A 20,455-nucleotide genomic window follows, 5' to 3' on the forward strand; every position below is an offset into this window, starting at 1 on the left:
GTTTCCTAATCCCATCAGCCTCAGCCAATATCTCTCTCCCCATTAATGAAGTCATATAGAAACAGCCAAGAGTCCCTAGCCCACCCAAACCACCATTCAGCCCAAGTCCAAATGGGTGGGGAAATATTACCAGGTGTCCCTGGAAAAATTTCAAGCACTTCTATTTTTCTAGTAGTGTCCTTATGGGCGCTTCACTTCAGGAGCACATGAACTTCTCAAGCCCTTGATCACAGATTTTTCTGTTAGCAGTGTCCATTTGGCCTGCATGTGTGCTCTGTGTAACTTCATGCTGTGCCTGAAAAGTATATTGGGCTGCGAAGGCAGTCAGCCCTCAGTTCCTTCTCTGCCACCTCAACCTGAGATGAAGCTCTGTCATGTCCACCTCATGCATGTCTTGGCACATTTTGTAGTTCTTGGTAGTATAGAATGAATTGAGAGATTTTTTTTCTTCTCCCCCACTTTTCTGGGGACCTTATTTGGCTTGTTTGAGTATGCCTGGCTCATGTTTCTAATGCTGCCCCTCTTGTCAGGAGGGTATCCCGACCAGCAAAGGCCACTCTGTGTGTCTGTTGCATGGGAGAGTCCCATATCTCCCAAAAATGTAACTTTTGCCTGGCTCTGAAATGTAGAGCTCGGAAGAATCAGGAGACCAAACTGAAGCTGCTGACAATGGAGCACTCCCTTATATCTGTTTCTGAGTCAGGTCAGGAGACCTTCCCTGTACATTTTGTCTCAGGACAGATTCAGTGCCCCTTCTACTTTCACTAATGTCTCGCATAAGAAGGGGAAGATCTTGGAAGGGAAAGTTCTGAAGAAGAGGAGCGTGGTGTCCCACCACAAGGAGCCAGTTCCCAATAAGTCCCTATCTGCTGTGTGTATGGTGTTGGAGGCTTGACCTATTGACTTGGTATCATGGAGATGAAAGACTCTTCCAGTACCAGCGGAGCAGGGAGATCCCACAGCACATTGGAGAAACACGGTGCTCATATTGTCTGTTTCAAACTTACCAACAGTGTCTTCACGTTAGGTTCCATCAGTACCAACAAAATTGGAGCACTTACCTTTGGCTTCGGAGCCAGCACATTCCAAACCAACAATAATGTTCAAGTTAACTGCTGCCTCAGTACTGATCTACTCAGTACAGCAAGAATTCTGTTACTCCAGGGACTTGTCAGAGGTTAGGCAAGTCTGAGTCCCCTTTGCTTGTGGATACTGAACAACTCTCAGTACCGAGACCCCAGTCTCTGGATGACCACTGCTTCCTGGTACCACAGGATTCTTCGCCTTGTTCTGCTCGAGCCCGCCCCACTCCTCTGCCCCATTGAAGAACATTCAGGAGGATGAAAGAGACATTCATTCTCTTCCTTATCAGTGTGAGGTTCCCCGCTGCATCATTAGAGGAACCCATCCTTTGATAAGGACCCTTATCGACGTCGAGGGTGGGATCAGTCCTAGATACCACCTCCTCTCCCATATGGGTCTCCCATATGGCTATACTGGGATCTTTGGGCAGTGTATCAGCAGCAATTTGACAGACCTCTGGTTTGTTGCATTAGGAGGCTATAGTCAGTCTTCTAACACAAAGCCTCCTGTTCTTCAAAAGTCTCTTTGGTGGACAAAGAGGCTACCCCTTAAATCCCTATTTTGTCTTTGTCTCCAGATGAGGCAGTCATGCCTCTTCTGCTACTGTTGATGAGTGGTGATTTTTGTCCATTCCAGGACCATTGACATCCTCCATATATCTCTTGAGGAGATAAGACTCACATTGCAAGCTCCTGGACACTTTGGCAACACCCACCTGAACTGTGCTACCCATTAATGAAGCACTCCTAGATCTGGGAAACTCCTTGCCATCATCCTGCCAATCTTGTAAATGGGCAGAGAGGAAATACTATGTCCCACCCTGGAACTCTGTGTGTCTTCCTCCCGCCCCCACCTACTTTTCTGGTGGTGGATGCCATAAATGAGTGGGGTAAACAGCATTGTGCTTCCCCTCCATTCCTCTTTAGGGAACCCTCTCACAAAACTGTACTGAGTCGAGAAGTACACTCCCTTCTTTGTTTAGGAGCAATAAAACTGGTCCTATCCCCTCACAAGGAGAAAGGGCTTTACTCAGTGTATTTTCTTGTTACAAAGAAGGACGGAGGGTGGAGACTGATCTTAGATCTCAGACAACCAAATCAATTTGTGAAGTCTCAAAAGTTATGGATGGTAACTCCAGCAGCTACAATTCGTTTTCATCCCTCGACCTACAGGATGCCTATTTCTATATAGCAATACATCCCAAATACAAGAGATACCTGTGCTTCACCAAGGAGCCAGGGTCATTTTCAATACCAAGTACTTCCTTTTGGCCCCAAGGGTGTTCTAAAGGTTAATGATAGCGGACACTTAACTTCAGTGAGAAGCAATTTTAGTTTTATTATATCTTGACGACTGATTACTTCAAGGATTGATCTTATGAAGCAGTGCTAACTTCCACCCAGACAGTCTCTCTCTCTTTGGGTTTCCAGATAAATGTGAAGAAGTCTGTTAGAATACCATTCATTGGGGCATATTTGGATTCAATGGCAGTCACCGCCTGCCTTCCCACGGTTAGATGCATAACTTTGTTGAATCTGGTTGGAACAACTCAAGGAAGTCCCTGCACTAAAGTAAGGAACTTTGCCTCTCCTAAGTCATATGGCAGCTTACACCTTTGTGATTGAGCATGCAAAGTTACACCTCTTCTCCTTTTCAGGGCTCATTCAGGAGGACCTATATCTCAACCAGACACACCTTGGACAAAAGATTATGGTTTCCTTGTAGGTGCAGAACTTCCTGGACTGGTGAAAAGATCAATGCAGTGTCTATGTGAGTGTCCCTTTCATCCGTCCAGCTCCAGCAGTAACTGTGACAATGGGTAGATCACTGTTAGAGTGGGAAGAACACCTCAACGCCCTTACAATTCAAGGCAGATGGTCACCTCAGGAAACCACTTTCCATATCAACTTGAAACTCAAAGCAATAAGAAATGTCTTTTCCATTCCTATCCCAATCAATCAGAATCATGACAGATAATGTGGTTTGCATGTTCTGTATCAACAGAGTGGAGCAAGATTCTCTTCTCTCCTTGCTGTGCACTGAAGTTATAAAGCTATGGAATTGGTGTATGACTCGTCGGTTTCAGATCTCAGCCATTTGCCTTCCTGAAGTCAGGAACGTCACAGTGGATATCAGTGCTCATCAGCTGCTTCTCCCAGTAGTATGAAAGGGAGTTGGACTCTCAAATCCTTCATGGGATATTCCAGAGGTGGGGACTTCTGAAGGTGGACCTGTTTGCCACATCCAGCAAAAGGAAGTGCCCCTATTCTGCTCAAGAGGTGGTCTTGGTTGCCTCTCTTTGAGAGATGACTTTCTCCTTCCTTGGACAAGATCAGGGTTATCCTCATAGTACCGGTCTGGCTGAGGCAAGCTTGGTATCCTTACTTGTTTCACCTGTCTGACTGTCCTTCATCTCCTCTCCCACCATGTTGGTCATGTGCTTCACTCCAACCCAGGGATCCTTCATCTCCAAGCATGGCTCCTAACTGGTTCATGGGATTAGACTCCATCTGCTTGACAGAGTTCAGCAGGTATTACTAAAGAGTAGAAGAGAGCCAATTCAAATTACTTTCAGAAATGGAAAGGGTTCACTGATGTCATCATCACTACCTTATACCTGAATTGTCAGCCATCTTGGATTAGCTGGTGGATTAAAAAAAATGGGCTTTATCAATTAATTCTATTAAGGTTCATCTTACTGCAATATCAACATTTCATTCCCCCTAAAGGCTTTCTGTTTTTGCTCAACCTATGTCCTCGAGGTTTATTAAGGGTCTGCAGAATCTTAACCCAAAGTTAAGGATTCTACTCTGACATGACATCTCTACTTGGTACTTAAATACCGCTGTTTTGAAGCTGTGGCACCCTTCTTGCTTCACCTAGCTACTAGAATTGCTGTCTTCATAGATATGTCAACCCACAGGGTTGGAGAACTTTGAGCCTTGAGGGAAGACCCCACCATTTGATATTTTTCAAGGAAAAGATTTCCCTGTTACTATACCCAAAGTGCTTACCTAAGTGCTGTTCATCTCATCTACTGTCTTTTCCCAAACCACATAAATCTCAGTGGGAGAGTTCCCTTCATACGTTCAGATGTACGACAGGCATTGTCCTTATCTGGACAGAACCAAACATTTTTGGAAATCACCTTGCCACTCTATCTCAATGGTTCTCAAACCTTTTACACAGCAAGCTTCTGAGTGCACCCTCTCGGCCCTCGTGGGCTCCCCACTCATGCACTCACCTGGGGAAACTGATCTGCATGCACAGTGCGGCTGGTATTGCTGCTTGCTTCCCCCTCGAACTCTGCTCCTCCATGCACCCTAGGGGGCTGTGTGTGTGTGTGTGTGTGTGTGTGTGTGTGTGTGTGTGTGTGGGGAGGGGGGCGAGGCGAGGGGGAAGGGGAGTGAGAAGCAATGTCAGGGCTCCCTGCATCCAGGTCACTTTCCCCACCTGGGCTGTGTAAGGGGGAGGGCAGAGAGCAGCAACTCCTGATGCTCACCTCACAGCTCAGGTGGAGAAAGTGACCAGGATGCAGGGAGCTCAGACATTGCTCCTTGCTCCCCCCGTTCCCCCTCCAAACAGCACCCTGGGGGTGTGTGGAGAAATGTGGGGTGAGAGGGAGGGGGAAAATGGAGGAGGGGGGTGAGCAGTACCTGTGTTTTTCTCCATGTCTGTCCGTATGGGTGCTCTGCTACTCCCCCGCGCATCTTTGGACTGTTCTGGTGGGATGTTTTGGATAGAGAAGGAACTGAGGGCAGTTCGCCCATAGAGCCCTATATACCTTTTGGAGCATGGTACGAAGTTGTATAGAGCGCACTTATGGGCTGAATGGGTGCTAATAGAAACTTTCCTATCAAGGGCTCTAGAGGCACATGCGTACCTGAAGTGGAGTGCCCAAAGGGGGACACATCTCAAAGAACCACTGCACAAGGTCAACAACCTTTTTTTTTTTTTCCTTCCCCCCTCACCAAACCCTGGGCTCATTCATAGGTACAGCAATCTAGGAAAGACTCATCCAAGGATATGGACCTCCAAAATATTTCAGCTTTTCGTCAAAAAGTCTACTCATTGGCTTCACTGCAAGTCCCCATGGCAAACCATTGGGCATTGTTTGCTAAGCACAACCTCCTAATGTTCCTGTAGAATCTTGTAGATAGGACTGAGTAGACAGGTTCTTGCCCCAAATCATTTAAAATCTTAAGCTGCTTTTTCATAATTTATGGGGAAACTAAAGGCAAAGATAGGTTAAACCCAGAAAATCCAAAGCTGGTACCTGAGCTTTGATTATTCTATATTTATCCAAGTGGGTTTATGGAGCAGCACGGACACACTTCAAAACTTCTTTTCTATCAATGTCTTTAATCAAAATATTATGTAGTATGAATCCTAGTTTAACAATAAAAATTAGAGGACACAGCATGATTTCCACCATCTGAAAATAGTTTGGAATAGCTAGGTCTGCAGAGAGTCTTATACAATACTTCCTTAGTTTGTTCAGTAATGTGACTTGTACTACTTTCTCTCAGGGCTTATTACACTTGTGTCTACATCACTTCTAGTCTCTTGCTTGGCTTGTGAGACAAGGAAGAGAATCCAGATCCCTTGGAGAACACAACACTGCCACAGGGCAGCTTAATTTAACTAAATTTTCAGTAGACATGAGATTATACTTCTAATTCTGCAGCCATTGCTAGTAGTTAGTTTGAACTTCACCCACACACATTTGTTACCTTTTATAGCAACTATTCTCTTAAAAGCAGAACTTGAGATACTGAAATTCAATGGTACAAAACATTTTGTGTAGCATTATCAACTTTGAGAGAGTACAGTGCATAAGTCTAGAAATGTGTTAGTGTCCTATACACCCAGTGAAATCTGAATGTAATTTCATTGTATTGTTGCAGATGAACCCACACGGTCCCTGAGTGGTCTCATCTTGAAGAATAATGTGAAAGCTCATTTTCACAACTTTCCAAATGGAGTAACTGACTTCATCAAAAGTGAATGTCTAAACAACATTGGTGACTCCTCCCCATTAATTAGAGCAACTGTAGGTGAGTTTCTCGTTACAGATTTTCTGTTATTGTTGGTAGTTCTTCCAGCTTGCTTGTTGCATTTCTTACCTCATGTATAAATAGTGAGTATCTGAGTTACTTCTATAGCTGTAACTTACCAACATTATCTGCATGATCAGAGCCAAATTAAAATGGTGTAAAGTAGTATACTGTCCAAACGAGTGTGTTTTGAATGCAGAGTGTACCAATGAGACTGAAATGCAGCTTAATAGTGCATCTATGTGTAAAGTTTTTTCTTCATCAGACTCATGAGACATATATTTTTGACTTGTTCCCTTCTTATTTAAAGCTGAATTGGGAATTCAAACTCATAAACTTATTTATGTCAAAAGTTACTAGTTTAAGGCCAGAAAGGTAGGTCCTCTAGTATGACCTTCTACATATCCCAGTCCCATTAAATTTCAGACAACTACCCTTGTATTAAGCCTAAAGGTTTCAGTTAGGCTAAGCATTTCAGGCCTCCAGAGACTAAATCCTGTGCCACAGGCATTAAAAAGGAGATCAAGGTGCCACCAATGCTCAAGGCCCCTGCAGTGGTCTTTGCTTGATTTTGATTAAGTGAGAAATGCCCACATGATTCCAGCTGGTGAACCACACCCCATGCTGCAAAGGAAGATGAAAAATACTGCTCTAGAATAGTTAGTTAACTGCATGTTGCGGGAAAAATTACTTCCTGATCCCTTCTGGCAGTTGGCTAGAACCCTGAAATATGAGGTTGCCTGTTGTACTGGTTGCTAATGTCATGACTGTCCCTAATCTTTGTATCTAAAATTGGAATGAGGTTGATGACAGACGCTTTTAAAATCATATTTAACCTTCTCTTGACTACAGCAGTGAAACAACTGACATTTAGCTGACATTTTGTAGCAGCATCTATGTACATTTTTTTAATATTATTGTTATAGTGAATTGTATTGTGATAGTGACCATAAGGACAAATCAAGAGAAGGGGACCATTTTACTGTTCTACAAAACTCTAAGGAAGTGACTGTTTCTGTTCTGAAGTATTTATAATGAAAAAGGACAAGAAATGGGGTTTTTAGTTCTACCCTTATTTTGTTGAACCCTTGCCTGACTTTTTTTTTTTTTTTTTTTTTTTTTTAAATGTACTGCTGCTGTTTCTGTTATGCTCCAAACAGTACAAAAGTCACTGTTTGACCAAATTCAGTAACTTTCTCTGATAGGAGATTGTGACTAAAAATAGTATAGCACTATTTCCATCCTAACTAGTGCGCTTTTTTTGAGGGAGAAGTCCATATCTATAATCTGACTGAATACTAACTAAGTAGGTTTATTAAATACACAGCAACTGGTTCTCTCTGATCCCTTAAGTCTATTTCCGTGTGGATTTTCTTCCTATGGCTTTTTTGGAGGGTGTGCAAAGAGGAATGCCTGCTGTGGCTAACACTCTTTTTTTCCTCCCTCCATTTTTGTAAAACTGCTTTGATTTTTTTTTATTTCCATTTCTGTTCTCCTGCTAACAAGGTAGAAGCAAGTTTTTGCAACTCCTCTGCTTTCAGGGCTGAGAAATGTCTAAGATTCTCTCTGCTGGTTCTCTTGTACCTCAAAGGAGTAATCACTGGAGCTGGTTAAAGAGTGCATTTCGGCTCCATTTGGCCTGCTGTTGGTAGTTTGCACTGGAAAAGAGAAGCCAGTTGCTCCTTTGAAGTGGATTTGCTTGTGTCCCAATGGAACTGTAGTAGCCGGAGTGAGATGGCACTATTTGTATCACCCTGGTCACTGGTGATGCAGAATGATGAAGGCTGCAAATTCAGCTATGAGCAATTCAGCTTTCTTTTGGGGGGGGATTGATCATGTGAGTGGTAATAACTGGGTTAACAGTGTAATTGCATTGATATAAATGGAAAGGGGAGCTCAGAAGGAAAGTTAAGAGGGTGAGCCGGGACTGAGGAGTGAAGGCTGCAGGGAAGCCTTCCTTTGCTGTAAGCCTGCATTACACAATGATTTGTGAATACACATTTTGGGAGCCCTGGTTAGAGCTTATGCAGGGTCCTTTGCATTTGTTAATGTGATCTTGCATACTAGAGACTATCCAGGTTCTTATTGACTGACAGGCCCAAACCATCTAAACCCAGAGATGATGGAATGCTCTGTCAGGATGAACACTGTTAACATAGCCTATAGCGCTGACTTCAGTACCAGGTGAGCTGATTTCTCAGCAACACTTTCCCCAATCTTCACATGTCACTGAACCAGTGACTGATGTAGGGTTGACATTGTCCATTTGGATGGAGGAGATTCCCTTATCGGGACCATCATTTGATGCCACCCCTCTTCAGAGCATTGGATCCTGTGCTGTGTTACCACCTGTGACTTTAAACAGATTAAAGAGCTTCATATTCAACATAATCCCGATTGCCAACACATACTAGAACCTCCTGATTCCCTCTTTGACATATTAAAAGTTCAGGTAGGTTGTATTCTGTTTTTATATTCTTTTGCTAGTCATCCAGGAATTGATTTAATCCCAGAAAAGGATATCTAGTTTATGCCTCTGTTCTGCCTAGCAATTTCAGAAAAATGCAGACAAGATGTGTTCTGTTCCATCTGTGGGCTTTTGCCTCTTAGTGCACCACTTGTCCCCCAAATTAATTTAATCGTCTGCTGCTATGGAAAAAAGAACCAAGACCCTCGAATTCTGTTCCTACTAAGTAGGTGGCTGGATGTTTTTGGGTCTGAGAGGTTTCTCATCCGGATTTCTTGACATGAGTCTCCAGTTACTAAGCTGTGATGATCAAATACTATTATGTCCTATTGAATGCCATAAATCCCATGGCACAATTGCCACCAGACAAGCAATGAGAAACCTGATCATAAAGGTTGTACAGAAGAACACTCACTGCTTTGAGAGTCTGCTTGTCACAGATACTAGTGTGAAAGTACTCCTTGCTAGCACCCCATCAAGACTGCTGTGAGGGAATCCAAATCTCTATGCTCTGGATCCCCTGGGATGATGTGTTTAAGATTCTGGAGCTTCAGAAGGCTGCAGAACTGTTTCCTCCCTTGGCGTCTCTGGCATGTTTCCTAGGCACTGAGTCTGTTCCTTTCTTGAAATGAGGCTCCTCACCCCACCTGCTCAAGGCCTCCATAATCATCGCTGATTCCTGGGATAGTGCCATTACTTAAAAACACTCTTCTCCCAGAACTTCATGCAAAAGGTGTGAAGCTTCTGGTTTACAGTTGAACTCTGAGATATAGGTGAAGTAGTCAACACGCACAATTTGCACTATTTAACATGTTTGCTCTTTTATACCTAATCGTATGAAGCATAAGATATTATAGATCATACAAAACCATAAACATCTGAAACTCAGATGTCCTTCACTTTCTAGCTAACCCCTTTCTTGAGTCCTGGGGGGGAGTCATTAGTGTCCAGCAAGTTAGGTAGACAGTGTACCTTGCCTCATGCAGGCTGTTACATTGTGAATAGTCTGCCCCATGTGTACTGGAGAAGAAGATCTCTAAACAGACCAGCCTCTGCCCTTTTAAAACCTTCAGCCCCCTCTACCAGATAACACCTATGTCAGTTTCTTCACATGAGCACAAACCCCTGTCAGATAACGTTGTCAAGGTGGCTTCTGGCTTCCCCCACCCTCTGCTAAACCAGCTTTTCTGGACAGGGATCAGTCTTTGTCTAGACTGATTTCCGACAATTGGGAACTTAAAAGTTAGCTGTCATTTGTTCTTCTTTTGCCACCAACTTGGGGAATTCCAACCTAACATGGAGGCAACGGACTATAGAGAAGAGAAAAGGCTGCACATTCAAAATGGAGTTTGCAGTCTGACACACAGGCATAGGATTCATAATCTCACAAATAGTACAGACCTTACCTATTTATCACAAATCTGAGTCAACCTACCAAGTTATTTTTTAGGCTGATGTCACATGACAGCCCCAATGTTTTTTTTACCCTACTCGTATGACTGCTTACGTATGAGGCCGCTACATCATCGGGTGACTCAACAGCACATCCCAAATGCAGGCAAGTTGAGCAGAAGACTTAACTATTCCTTATTAGCTTTTGCAACATCTCTCCTAGTGAGAAATCAACTCCATTATATTCAAGGGAGTCAGTCCACTTTGAGTCTTTTAAACCCTCTCCTGTTCCTACAGCTGTCTCCAGTGTCAGCTGGGGATGGCATTACCAAGAACTAGATGTACACGGCAGTTGTAATACCACGGAGGCAAAGCTCCACATCTGCCTTCTGGAACTTAGGGCAGTTAGCTGGGACCTGAACCTTTCTACCACTACTTCAACACCAAGTGATGCATGACTTGATGGGCGTCACTGTGACCATGTAGTACATATACAGGAAGGGATCTTCTTCCAACCCATCTGTACAAAAACAGAATAACGTTTTTGCACCAAACACTAGATCTGCCCCCATAATTACATCTTGTAGAGAACAAAGTGCAAGCAGACTTCCTCAGCAGGAAAAAGCAGGATCCAAAGAGTGAAAGATGAGTGGTCCGTGCAACCTTCAGGAGACTGGAAACCTGAAAATGGATCTCTTTGCTTCCAGAGGAAACATGAAGTTCCTTCTATGCTGCAGAAGAGCAGGCAGGGACAAGAAGTCATTGTCAGATGGATTTTCTTATAGACTGGAGTGAAGGCTTAATATATTTCTTTCCCCTATCCCACTCATTCCTAGAGTACTATAGGAAATCAAGAGACAGCAGGAGCTATTCTAGTGTTCCCAATGTGGCTGAGTCCCAGAGCTGGTACTCTGAGCTCTTGCTGCTCTCCCTACAACCACCTTTCCCATGTCCACTATCTCTAGACCTCTTGTCTCTGAGGAATAGCTGGATCCTTCACTGCTACCCAGGGACGCTCCACGTGTCAGCCTGGATGATCTGAGGGAGTGCAAGATATTTATGGAAAGAGATTCTCTATGTATCCAGCAACAAGAATCTTTTTCTGTTATAAGGGGGAATCCCTGCAGTATTGGACAACTTGTGACCAGTCCTTGAGGTAGGACTAATATTTCTCTAAATGTACGACTCAGGGATATCTCATCTGAGCATGTGCAGTGAAAAATTGATTTTTTTCTCATCCTACGTTAGTCAGATTCTTAAAAGGACTCTAAATGCTTTTCCTTAGGAAGAGAACCATTTCCCTTCTGTGATTTATATTTGATCCTGCTTTGAGCAGGGGGTTGGACTAAATGACCTGAGGTCCCTTCCAACCCTAATGTTCTGTGATCTTTAGCCTTTTCCGTTTCTTCACAACCAGAAGTGGGATGGGAGCTATTATTTGAACCCTTTAGAGAAGGTAAAATTCCACGAGTAGATCAAATGTTTGGGATGAAAATCTATATGTTATGAAGGTGTCTAAACATTAATTTGTAGAGTAACTCCCTTCATTGTTTTTTGAGACTATATCTGAAGGGTTTGAAACACCTTTTAGCTGTTTATTGCCTTAGATGAGGGGAAAAAACTTTAGTGGCAAACCACTAAATTCTCTGTTGATCATTAGAGGAAGCTTTGTAATCCTCCACAAGGAACACTGAGATTCAATCCACTGTCTCTGTGAATAACCTTTCTGTCAGTAGGTCAGAGGCCTTCATTGCAGGCTCTTGGGTGCACACCTGGCAGATGCTCTAGCCAACCAACTAATGGCTACTTTTAAGTTCTGAGGGTAAGCTTTTTTTGGAAGAGCACCTGCATATGATAGTTGCTGAAGTTGCAGAGTAAGAAGTTCCTTTTCTCCTATAAAGCAACTGAGAGACCTTTGCTCCTGCTACAGATTTAGACAGACCTTTTAAGGATATTTATTCTTCAAGAGCCTAGAGGAATTACAGAAGCAGATGAGACAGATTAACAGGCAGTTTTCTTTCCAAAACTTCCACCACCTCAGATTACTACATGACTTTCTTCGCTTATCTATCCAGAAAAACGCAGGGAGGAGAGACCGTAACACTTTGTTCACCTAGGCATCCACACTTCAATAGGTGGGTGAATTTTAAAGTTCATTTGGAGAGACCACTCTGAAATGTAAATCCCTATGCAGGGATGAATGAATCCACTGCTCTATATTAAAAACCAGCTCAGTGAAACAGTCACTCAGAAATCCATGAAGCATCCTCTTCAGACTGGGACAGCAGACCCTCTCTCTCTTCTTATGAACTCTCCATTTGATCTTCTTCATAGTACCAAAATGGTCAGGAGAGAGGCAGAGCAGTGTTGGGTCTTAAAGCTCTTGTACAATATTTGAGGCTGTTCAAATTCATTTTGAAGGCTCCTGGAAATTGAGAACTGATTTAAAATGCAATTTTATTAATTCTGTAAAGCTCAAGGAGTTTTCTATTATGTCTGCTTTTGTTCCTTCCATCTTGTACTGGAGATGGAGAATCCAACAAGGCTTGGGGCGGGGGTGGGGTAGGGGGAGGGATTAGGAGAGAAATTGCTAGGGCAGATTGTTTCACGGTCAGAGACTATTTCCTCTTCAGAGTTTTTTTTTTTTCCAAAGGAGAAAGCATTGTAGAAAATGTTACCCAGTTTTTTGAGTTACTGTTTTTGTTTTAATTTGCTGAGAATGCCATCTCCTCTATAATTCATTCAACGCTTTGTTATAGTAATAAAATCTTGGCTTCAGAATTTCCTTTCCAAGGAAATGAAAGCAAATATGTTATCCCTAGTTAGCCAGGTATCCTCCAGAAACCCCTCACCTTTTCACTCACTTCTAACACTATTGAGCATGTTAGTTCTATGTTTGTTTCCTCACCTGGGTTCAAGACTACTTATGCTGACTGCTGATAGCAATAGTGGGAATGTTAGTGTAGAAAATGTACTGGCAGCCATCAGTGTTAAGCAAAATGTAGCTCTGTGGTGAGCATGTTGGATGACGACATTCTTAAAATGTTGACTGTCATCTTTTGCCCCTCTTAGTCTTAGTGCCTAGGCTGTTGCCATTATTGGTGCTCAATTGGTGGTGGCGGTGGTGGTGGTGGGAAACTTTTGGCAAAAAGTCTGGTGTTGGCACTCCTATATTTGGATTCTACTTTCCATTGGGGGGTTGTTTTTGTTTTTTTGTAATTTCTTTGTTGGCAAATCAAGTTTCTTAAACCAAGTTACAGCTTGAGTAGTGTTTGCTTTTTTTTGGTACCAGTCTTTGAGGGGAAGAGGGGGAGCTTTTTGTTGTTGACAGGGCTGAACTACCTCCCTGGCAACAGGCAAGAACAATCAGTTGTTGGATTCCCAATCACTTCTAATAGGAGAGAGGTTGTCTAGTAATTTTCTTTGTAATAAAATTTCCTTTCTCCACGTTTGTCCACTCTTAACAAAAAACAAACTACTTAACTATGTAGTTTTTTGAGCAATTGTACTGGGGAGGCGAGGGTGTTTACCAAAACGTATCCTGCTAAACCTGTGTTTCTTAAGATAATCTTTTTTCATTCCTTCTCTCCAACACATCCAAGGCATTCTGATTACAACCATTGCCTCTAAGGGGGAATTGCAGAATTGGCGTGAACTCTTACCAAAGCTTTGCAGCCTGTTGGATTCTGAAGACTACAATACCTGTGAGGTGAGGAGTTTTGTTTCTAATACAAATTTAAAGAAAAAGGTCATATTATATATACTTACTACATGTGGTCTATATTGAGTAATGTTTCCCAAACCACGGGTCCAATCCACCATTGGGTTTCAGGAAGGGTCTAGATGGGTTGCATGTGCCCCAGAGGTACTTGCCCTGGGTAGCATGCTGTGGTGTGTGGAGCAGGATCCAGACAGCAGTAGCACAGAGGAAGCGGCTGGACCAGTGGCAGGACATCATTTGTCCCTTGGGTTCTCCCTTCCTCTGGGCAGTAGGCAGCTGGGTGGTGGCAGCGGCTTTAGCACGGAGGAAGCTGACAGAGCCAGTGAGTAATCAGTCAGCAGCCTGGTGGTGATCATGGCTGGGCTGCAAGTGGGGACGTCTGGGAGAGCAAGAGAAAAGGGTCTGGGCTGGCGAGGGGGGTGGGAGGGCTGAATGAGAAAAGGGAGGGATGGGGAAAGCGGGGGGCTGGAGGGCTGAGTAAGGGAAGCTGTATTGGAGAGCAGGGGTAATGGTTGGTCCCCAAAAAGTATACAGTTAGTGACTCATTTTAGTAAAAAGTTTGGGAACCACTGCTCTAGAGTTCAGTAGTTCCTACTTACTCCTGGGAGAATTCTGTACAGAATTTCATTTTTTCCTGCAGAATTGGTGCTGCAGAGCTGTTGGCTGCTGCTAGGGGCTGCTGGATCCAGCAGAGCCTGGCTCTCCAGTTAAGAAAATACAGGACATGAGCAGGGACATTGGAGGGTTCCGGGTAGCTGCAGTTCCCAGAAAGCTCTGAAGGAAGGAGGTGGTATGCAGGAAACTCTGTACAAGCCTGGGACCCAGCATCAGGCTGCGTCTCTCTGGATCTCTGTGGGGGTCAGAGGGTGCGAGTGTCTGGAGATGAAGAGTTTTCCCCCAATATGTGCCCACCTGGCACATGTGGCCCACCCATACTGAGGCCCCCAAGAAAAGCATAACAGAGAAACAGGAACCAGGTTGTCATAGGGATTTCTTTAACTCTCTACTCCTGGGGAAATTTTTTGTTGTTGTCTGTATTATTACAGACATACTTGCTTATAGGTATTTTGAAATAGGAGTACCCTATTGATTACTTATTCTAGCATCTTATTGCCACATTCCTATTCATTAACTGAACAGTGAGTTACTCTTTTGTCTGCCTGACGTGAAAAGACTTCTGTTTCTTTCCTTCTAGGAACTTATCCTAAAAATTTCCTTTGTCATAGACATTACATTGGACTAGTGTGAGAATAAGATTACTTTAGAAATTTAAGATGCTCAAACAGTGGGTACAGAAGAAGGCAAATGTTGAGTTTGCTAGATTAAAGACTTAATTTATCAGAACAGTTTCCACCTCTTTATCAAAATATATCCTATTACTGGGTCCCTTTGCTGTATGATTTTAGTTCCTCTGTATAGGATCCACAAAAGCTGTTTGAGATGTTCATACAAAAAGCCTCTGTAGAGAATTGAGAGTATAGATGGTACCCAAGATCAAATTAAACAGGGATGTTCTAGGTAGGCTAACTCACTGGATAACTATTTTTCTTATTTTCTCAACATTTTATTTTGGAGGGAGTGGAGAAACCACTTTCAAAATAATGTTCAAATTGATCATTTTATCATTGGAGTTTTAGGGTTTAGTGTGCACATTTAAAATCAAGAACAGATAATTTAAGAAATTGTCACACTGGGTTTAAAACTTTGAAATACAGGGGAAATATTCTGCATTGGTATAAATGGAGGAAAGTTTTGTTCATAATTAACTTAAGATCTGATTTGTACTCTAGCAAATATGGAAGGGAAAACATGCAGGATGGATTGATTTTACTTTGGCATTCAATGCTAGTCTGTCACCTACCACTCAGGTTGGGATATTACAGATGAAATCAAAATGTTAAAATTACTTGTCTGTTTCTTTTCATTATGAAATAGAGTTGAAACTTATTAATGTGTTTTAGGTCATAACTATATCTGTTTGCCGGCTGTGTTAAAAATAGTTAACCATGCTCAGTACTAAATAGAGATGTAGCTACTCATTGATTTTTCTTTGCAGGGGAGGGGGGGATGTTAGTTTTCTAATAATTAACTTTTTTTTCTGAAGAAAGCAAACTTATGTATTGTACAGGGTGCATTTGGAGCTCTTCAGAAGATATGTGAAGATTCTGCTGAAATCTTAGATAGTGATGTATTAGACCGACCCCTCAATTTCATGATCCCTAAATTTTTACAGTTCTTCAAGCACAGCAGTCCAAAAATAAGGTAGGTATGGATGTAGCACTGCAGTCTCAGATTAAAATGCATTTAGGTAATCAGTAAGATATCTTGTGGTATTTAAAATTGTCTGAAAAGTGAAAAGGTGATCCTGCATGTGTAGGGATGTGGTGAGAAAAGCAGCATTGCGATTCCATGTTAGTGTCAATGATTTGCATGTCAAGCTCAGTTAAAAAGTAAAAAGGTGGTATCTGTCTTCAGCCTTACTACCAACTTAGGGTCTTGAAAGTCAAGCTGTGTTTTCATGGCTTGTGTATCATCACCAGCAAAAAGATTCAGCAGCTGGAACTTAGTTAATAAATCTCTTGCTCATGAAGCATGAGCAGAATAGAATCCAGATCATTGTTTTGTAGGTGTATTGACTGCAGTGTGAACAGGAATAAAAAAGCAGTAACATACATTTTGTCAGTAAAGCAAGTGTATGTAATGTGTTCCTCATCAAATTGCTTTTCTGACTGTACCGGCATTTTAAAAGACTATTTCCAATCTTTCATGAGATCAAATTAAAAGCATATTCACTTTCTTTTTAGATGAGGTGACTACAATACTAATATAAAATAGAAGTATCCAGTGGGCTGGGAAGAAACTATACAGTGGAGAACTATAAAAGATAAATGGGGTGATAATAGGCATAAAATTAAACATGATTTTTACAGTGTGATACAAGAAAAAATGGTTTTTGAATTACATATATAGAGTTCTCATATGTGGGAAGAAGTACTGCAAGTTCATTTCTGGACATCATATTAGTCAGAAATTATTGCTCACATGGCAAAAATTCAGATGAACAACAAAAGATCAGGTTGCTGTAAAGTCATGGGTATAGGATTCCATACTGTAAACACCAGTGGGGTGGGGATAAGAGGTTGAGGAGACTGGGGAGGGTGGGGAGAGAGGTATTACGGTAGAAATTAAGATGGAGAAATTTCATGATAGTGAAATATTAGGCTGTGAAATAGGTTTCCAAGAAAAAGTGACGTGGGTTTTTGCCACGGAGTCTTTTCAAACTAATCTAGACACAGCATTACATTAGATTTTGTAAGGGAATGATCTTGATCTAGTTTAATACTAATACTCGTATGTATGGGGGAAAATACTCTCCCTGATGAATAAAACAGATTTTTCTTACCATGTGACAATGCTGTTTCTCTTCTTCCTCTGCCTACTACACTTTATTTAAAAAGAGAAAATGCACACACAAAGTAGTTTTTAGTTCTGTCCATGGAAGGAACCGACTGAACAACCACCTAACTGTAACATATAGCACCTGGCAGTTCTCTGTGAGTGATATCATGAAACATTTATTCTAAACACTTGAAGGAAATACATTTCTTTTAGAGCTCAGCTGTAAAGTTTCTACATGTTTAGGCCATTCTGGAAGACAGACGACAGGATGAGAGTTTAAAATAAAAAAAAGGAGGGGCGGGGGGGGGGGGGGGGAGACAGTAGTCTAAAGACAATGCTTGAAAACAGTTTGTGAAGTTCTGTGAAAACATGGAATCTAGTTGTTTTTACAACTATCTAAATTATTTAAGGAATGCTGGGTTTTTCTGGTGCTTATGATGTCAATTGATATGTGGTGGAACTAAGAAGCACTTTTTTTCTATAGAAAATTATAGAAGGTAGGGATGGGATGAAGAAGATATGTTAAATCCAGTCTTCTCTTGTTAATGTAGGATTGTGTCTAAAAAAGCCCTTTATATTAGTGTTTTGTCCAGTCTGTTTATATTAATCTTTTTGGTTTTTTGCCCATATTTCTAATCTCTCTGGATTCATTGGTGTACTCTAGAATGTATTTGATTTAGGATCTGTGTTAATTTTTAAAATATTTTAATTTCAGTTAATCCAGGTTTTTGAGTCTGAGATTTGGATATGTTGTAGCCTGTTATACATACACACATACATACACTGGTCCCACTAAAAGTAAACAATATTACAAAAATAAACCATCTGTTTGCTTGATAATGGAGGAGGCAGACACATTATAAACTTTATCACATAGATTGTGTGAGACTACTAGTCTCAGATGAGAGAGAGTCAAAATTAACAATAAACTCCTTTTATCAGAAAATACACAAGTGTTTCCAGATCTGCCATTTTCCTTAATTCTAGCAAATCTCATTCTGCTGTCCTACCATATCTTTAATCGTGCATTTTCTTAATATTGTTTTCTAAAGTCTTGATATAATGTAAGGAACTGTATAAAATGCATCCAGTTTCTTCAAAATCTTAAGGACAAAGCCAGGAACAGTTGTGTGGTCTTGAAAGGGCTCAGTGGTAGCAGATTGATTAGAGGATTCTGTTCTGCCTCCAAGCAGAGGAGCCAAGTTCCAAGTTGTCTTTCACTCTTCTTTGCTCCACTGTATAAAGTTAGCAGTCTGGGAGGGTGGTCAGTGAGTCTGCTCTGTGCATCTGCTGTCCCCAAGCCCTGTGCTGATAAACCGTGGGTCACATCTGTTTTGCCTCTTTTGCCTGCCTTGTATAAGTGGTCTGTTTCCTTGCTGGCTTTTACAGAAGAGGAATGCAGATTTAATTCCTTAGCATTGTGCTTTTTGACTGAGTTCACATACATAGAACTGTTTTAGACTTCTTTTAAATCAGAATTTAGTCCATAACTGTTGCATTGTATTTTGTATTCCTGAGATTTTCCTTTTGGAAAAGAAAAATGTATTTTTAATATTGCAAATGAGTCAATGTAGTTTGGAAATAATCTCTTGATCTGTGTATTTGGATTGTCCATATTTGATTCTGAAAAATGCCTTTAGGCATTGTAGTGTGTCTCTTTGCTTTCCTCTCTTCCCAATTTTTGATGATTGTATACAGTTTAAAAAAAGTTTCTAATTGTGAATTTTTCTATTTCTAGGTCCCATGCTGTTGCATGCGTCAATCAGTTTATCATCAGTAGGACTCAAGCTCTTATGTTACACATTGATTCTTTTATTGAGGTAGGTTGCTTGTTTTTGTAAATTGTATATTTTTAGAATTAGCAGGAGCTTAGAATCCTGTTAAACAAAAATGGCTTTTTCTGTAAAAGGAGTTGCATGTAATAATGATACAGAATGTTTATAGTTCACATATCCAGGACTTGGTTCTAGAGTTAATTATATTCTTTAGTTTTAAATTTATAATTTTCCTTGCTGGCTGAGGAGTGGTTAGAATAAGATCTCCACAGCCCTCTGTAAAGCAGACATATACAAAGTATTTAAAACCTGGTGAAGTAACAACGCTGCACTAGAACAGCTATTTTCAACCAGTCGTGCATGAGGGGGGTGCCTATTGAGTAGTACTGATATCTGAGAGCTTGTCATTGCCTAGAACCCTGCGGAGGCTGGGAAAAAGCAGACTGTTCCATCCCCTTTCTGCTGCTGTGGTGGCTGCCTCTAACTCTACATCACATTACCCAGTCATAAATTAGCTCCTTTGCATCCTTTGTCCATGAAATGCTCAAATCCAGAGTGGGAAAAGTGGCTTTGAGAGGCTGTAGAACCAGCTTTGCAGCCCTCATCAGTGCTCCCCAGCTTCCACAGCAGAGTGCTTTGTGTGTAGATAGAAAAAAGGGAGAATCTCCTTGCCCAGCAGCTCCTTTAGTCTAGGAGCCACCAGCCTTCACTCTTCACCTTCATCTCTTCAAATCCACAACATGGTGCTAAAGTTGTCCTGTGATCCAAATCCCTTAATCCTTTGTGATTGCAAGGAATTCTGGAGTATGTTGGGTTAGTGAACGATTTTTCAGTCATTTTATGAATCATGGGCCAAGAAAACCACTAAGAACCACTGTAAGAGACTGATCAGTATTTCTGTGAGGGGAGAACAAGTACAGTCTTTTGCTTTGTTCAGTTAGATTGCATTATGAGCCAGATGTTCAGGTTATGTGCAAAATCAGGAACAATTGTGTGTCTAATTTATAAGCACAATAGATACTTATGGTCTAATTATCCATTGTAAATACCTATACCATACACAATTATGGTAATTACTCAGGCCGATTATTCAGGCATGTCCTCTTGTTATCTTTTCTTTTCTCCTTCACTTTAGCCTATGTATTTATACATATGTGGCAGTTGTCAATAGTTATCTGGGGGAGGTGAGGGGGGATGGGGGGAACAATCCTTTATGCAGTATAACACATTACAGTGAGGGGCTTGATTAACTCCTGCTGGAACAGGGGTTGCAGATTGCATCCTGTGTGTCTGCAGGTGTGACTATTGACCCAGGATATAGCTTACTTTAGATTTTGTATTCATGCCCTGTTGTGCTGTGCTGTAATTTGCATTTGAGCTTCTGTGTCCTAGCTAGAGGCAGGATATATTGAGTCAGCACAGCTTCTAAGTGATCTGGCCATGTCTCCAAAGGGTCAACCCAGAAGTAGGCAGTGCTCTGTGGGCAAATTTAGAGTACTTTGTGCTCTATCGTCCCTTTCAAATGAACTTAGCCTCCAAGGTCTTTGTGGCTTGGCTTACG

The 20,455-nt window shown here is 41.7% G+C and overlaps 1 protein-coding gene across 6 annotated transcripts in view; it reads left to right on the forward strand.

Moving 5' to 3' along the window:
• Nucleotides 1–20,455, forward strand: part of TNPO1 (transportin 1) — a 127,059-nt gene that overhangs the window by 40,247 nt on the left and 66,357 nt on the right. For all 6 annotated transcript variants that reach the window (XR_010923992.1, XM_067569085.1, XM_067569086.1 and 3 more), the window contains exons 4-7: nucleotides 5,991–6,140; nucleotides 13,602–13,708; nucleotides 15,849–15,982; nucleotides 18,858–18,939. Coding sequence is in view for 5 of the 6 variants with exons in the window: in XM_067569085.1 (XP_067425186.1) it covers nucleotides 5,991–6,140; nucleotides 13,602–13,708; nucleotides 15,849–15,982; nucleotides 18,858–18,939 (473 nt within the window). In the remaining variant the exon portion in view is untranslated. The remainder of the gene's footprint in view (nucleotides 1–5,990; nucleotides 6,141–13,601; nucleotides 13,709–15,848; nucleotides 15,983–18,857; nucleotides 18,940–20,455) is intronic.

Source organism: Emydura macquarii, unplaced genomic scaffold (genome assembly GCF_026122565.2).
Source record: "Emydura macquarii macquarii isolate MOO-44397 ecotype Brisbane River unplaced genomic scaffold, CSIRO-AGI_Emac_v2 contig_2897, whole genome shotgun sequence".
Taxonomy (NCBI): Eukaryota; Metazoa; Chordata; order Testudines; family Chelidae; genus Emydura; species Emydura macquarii.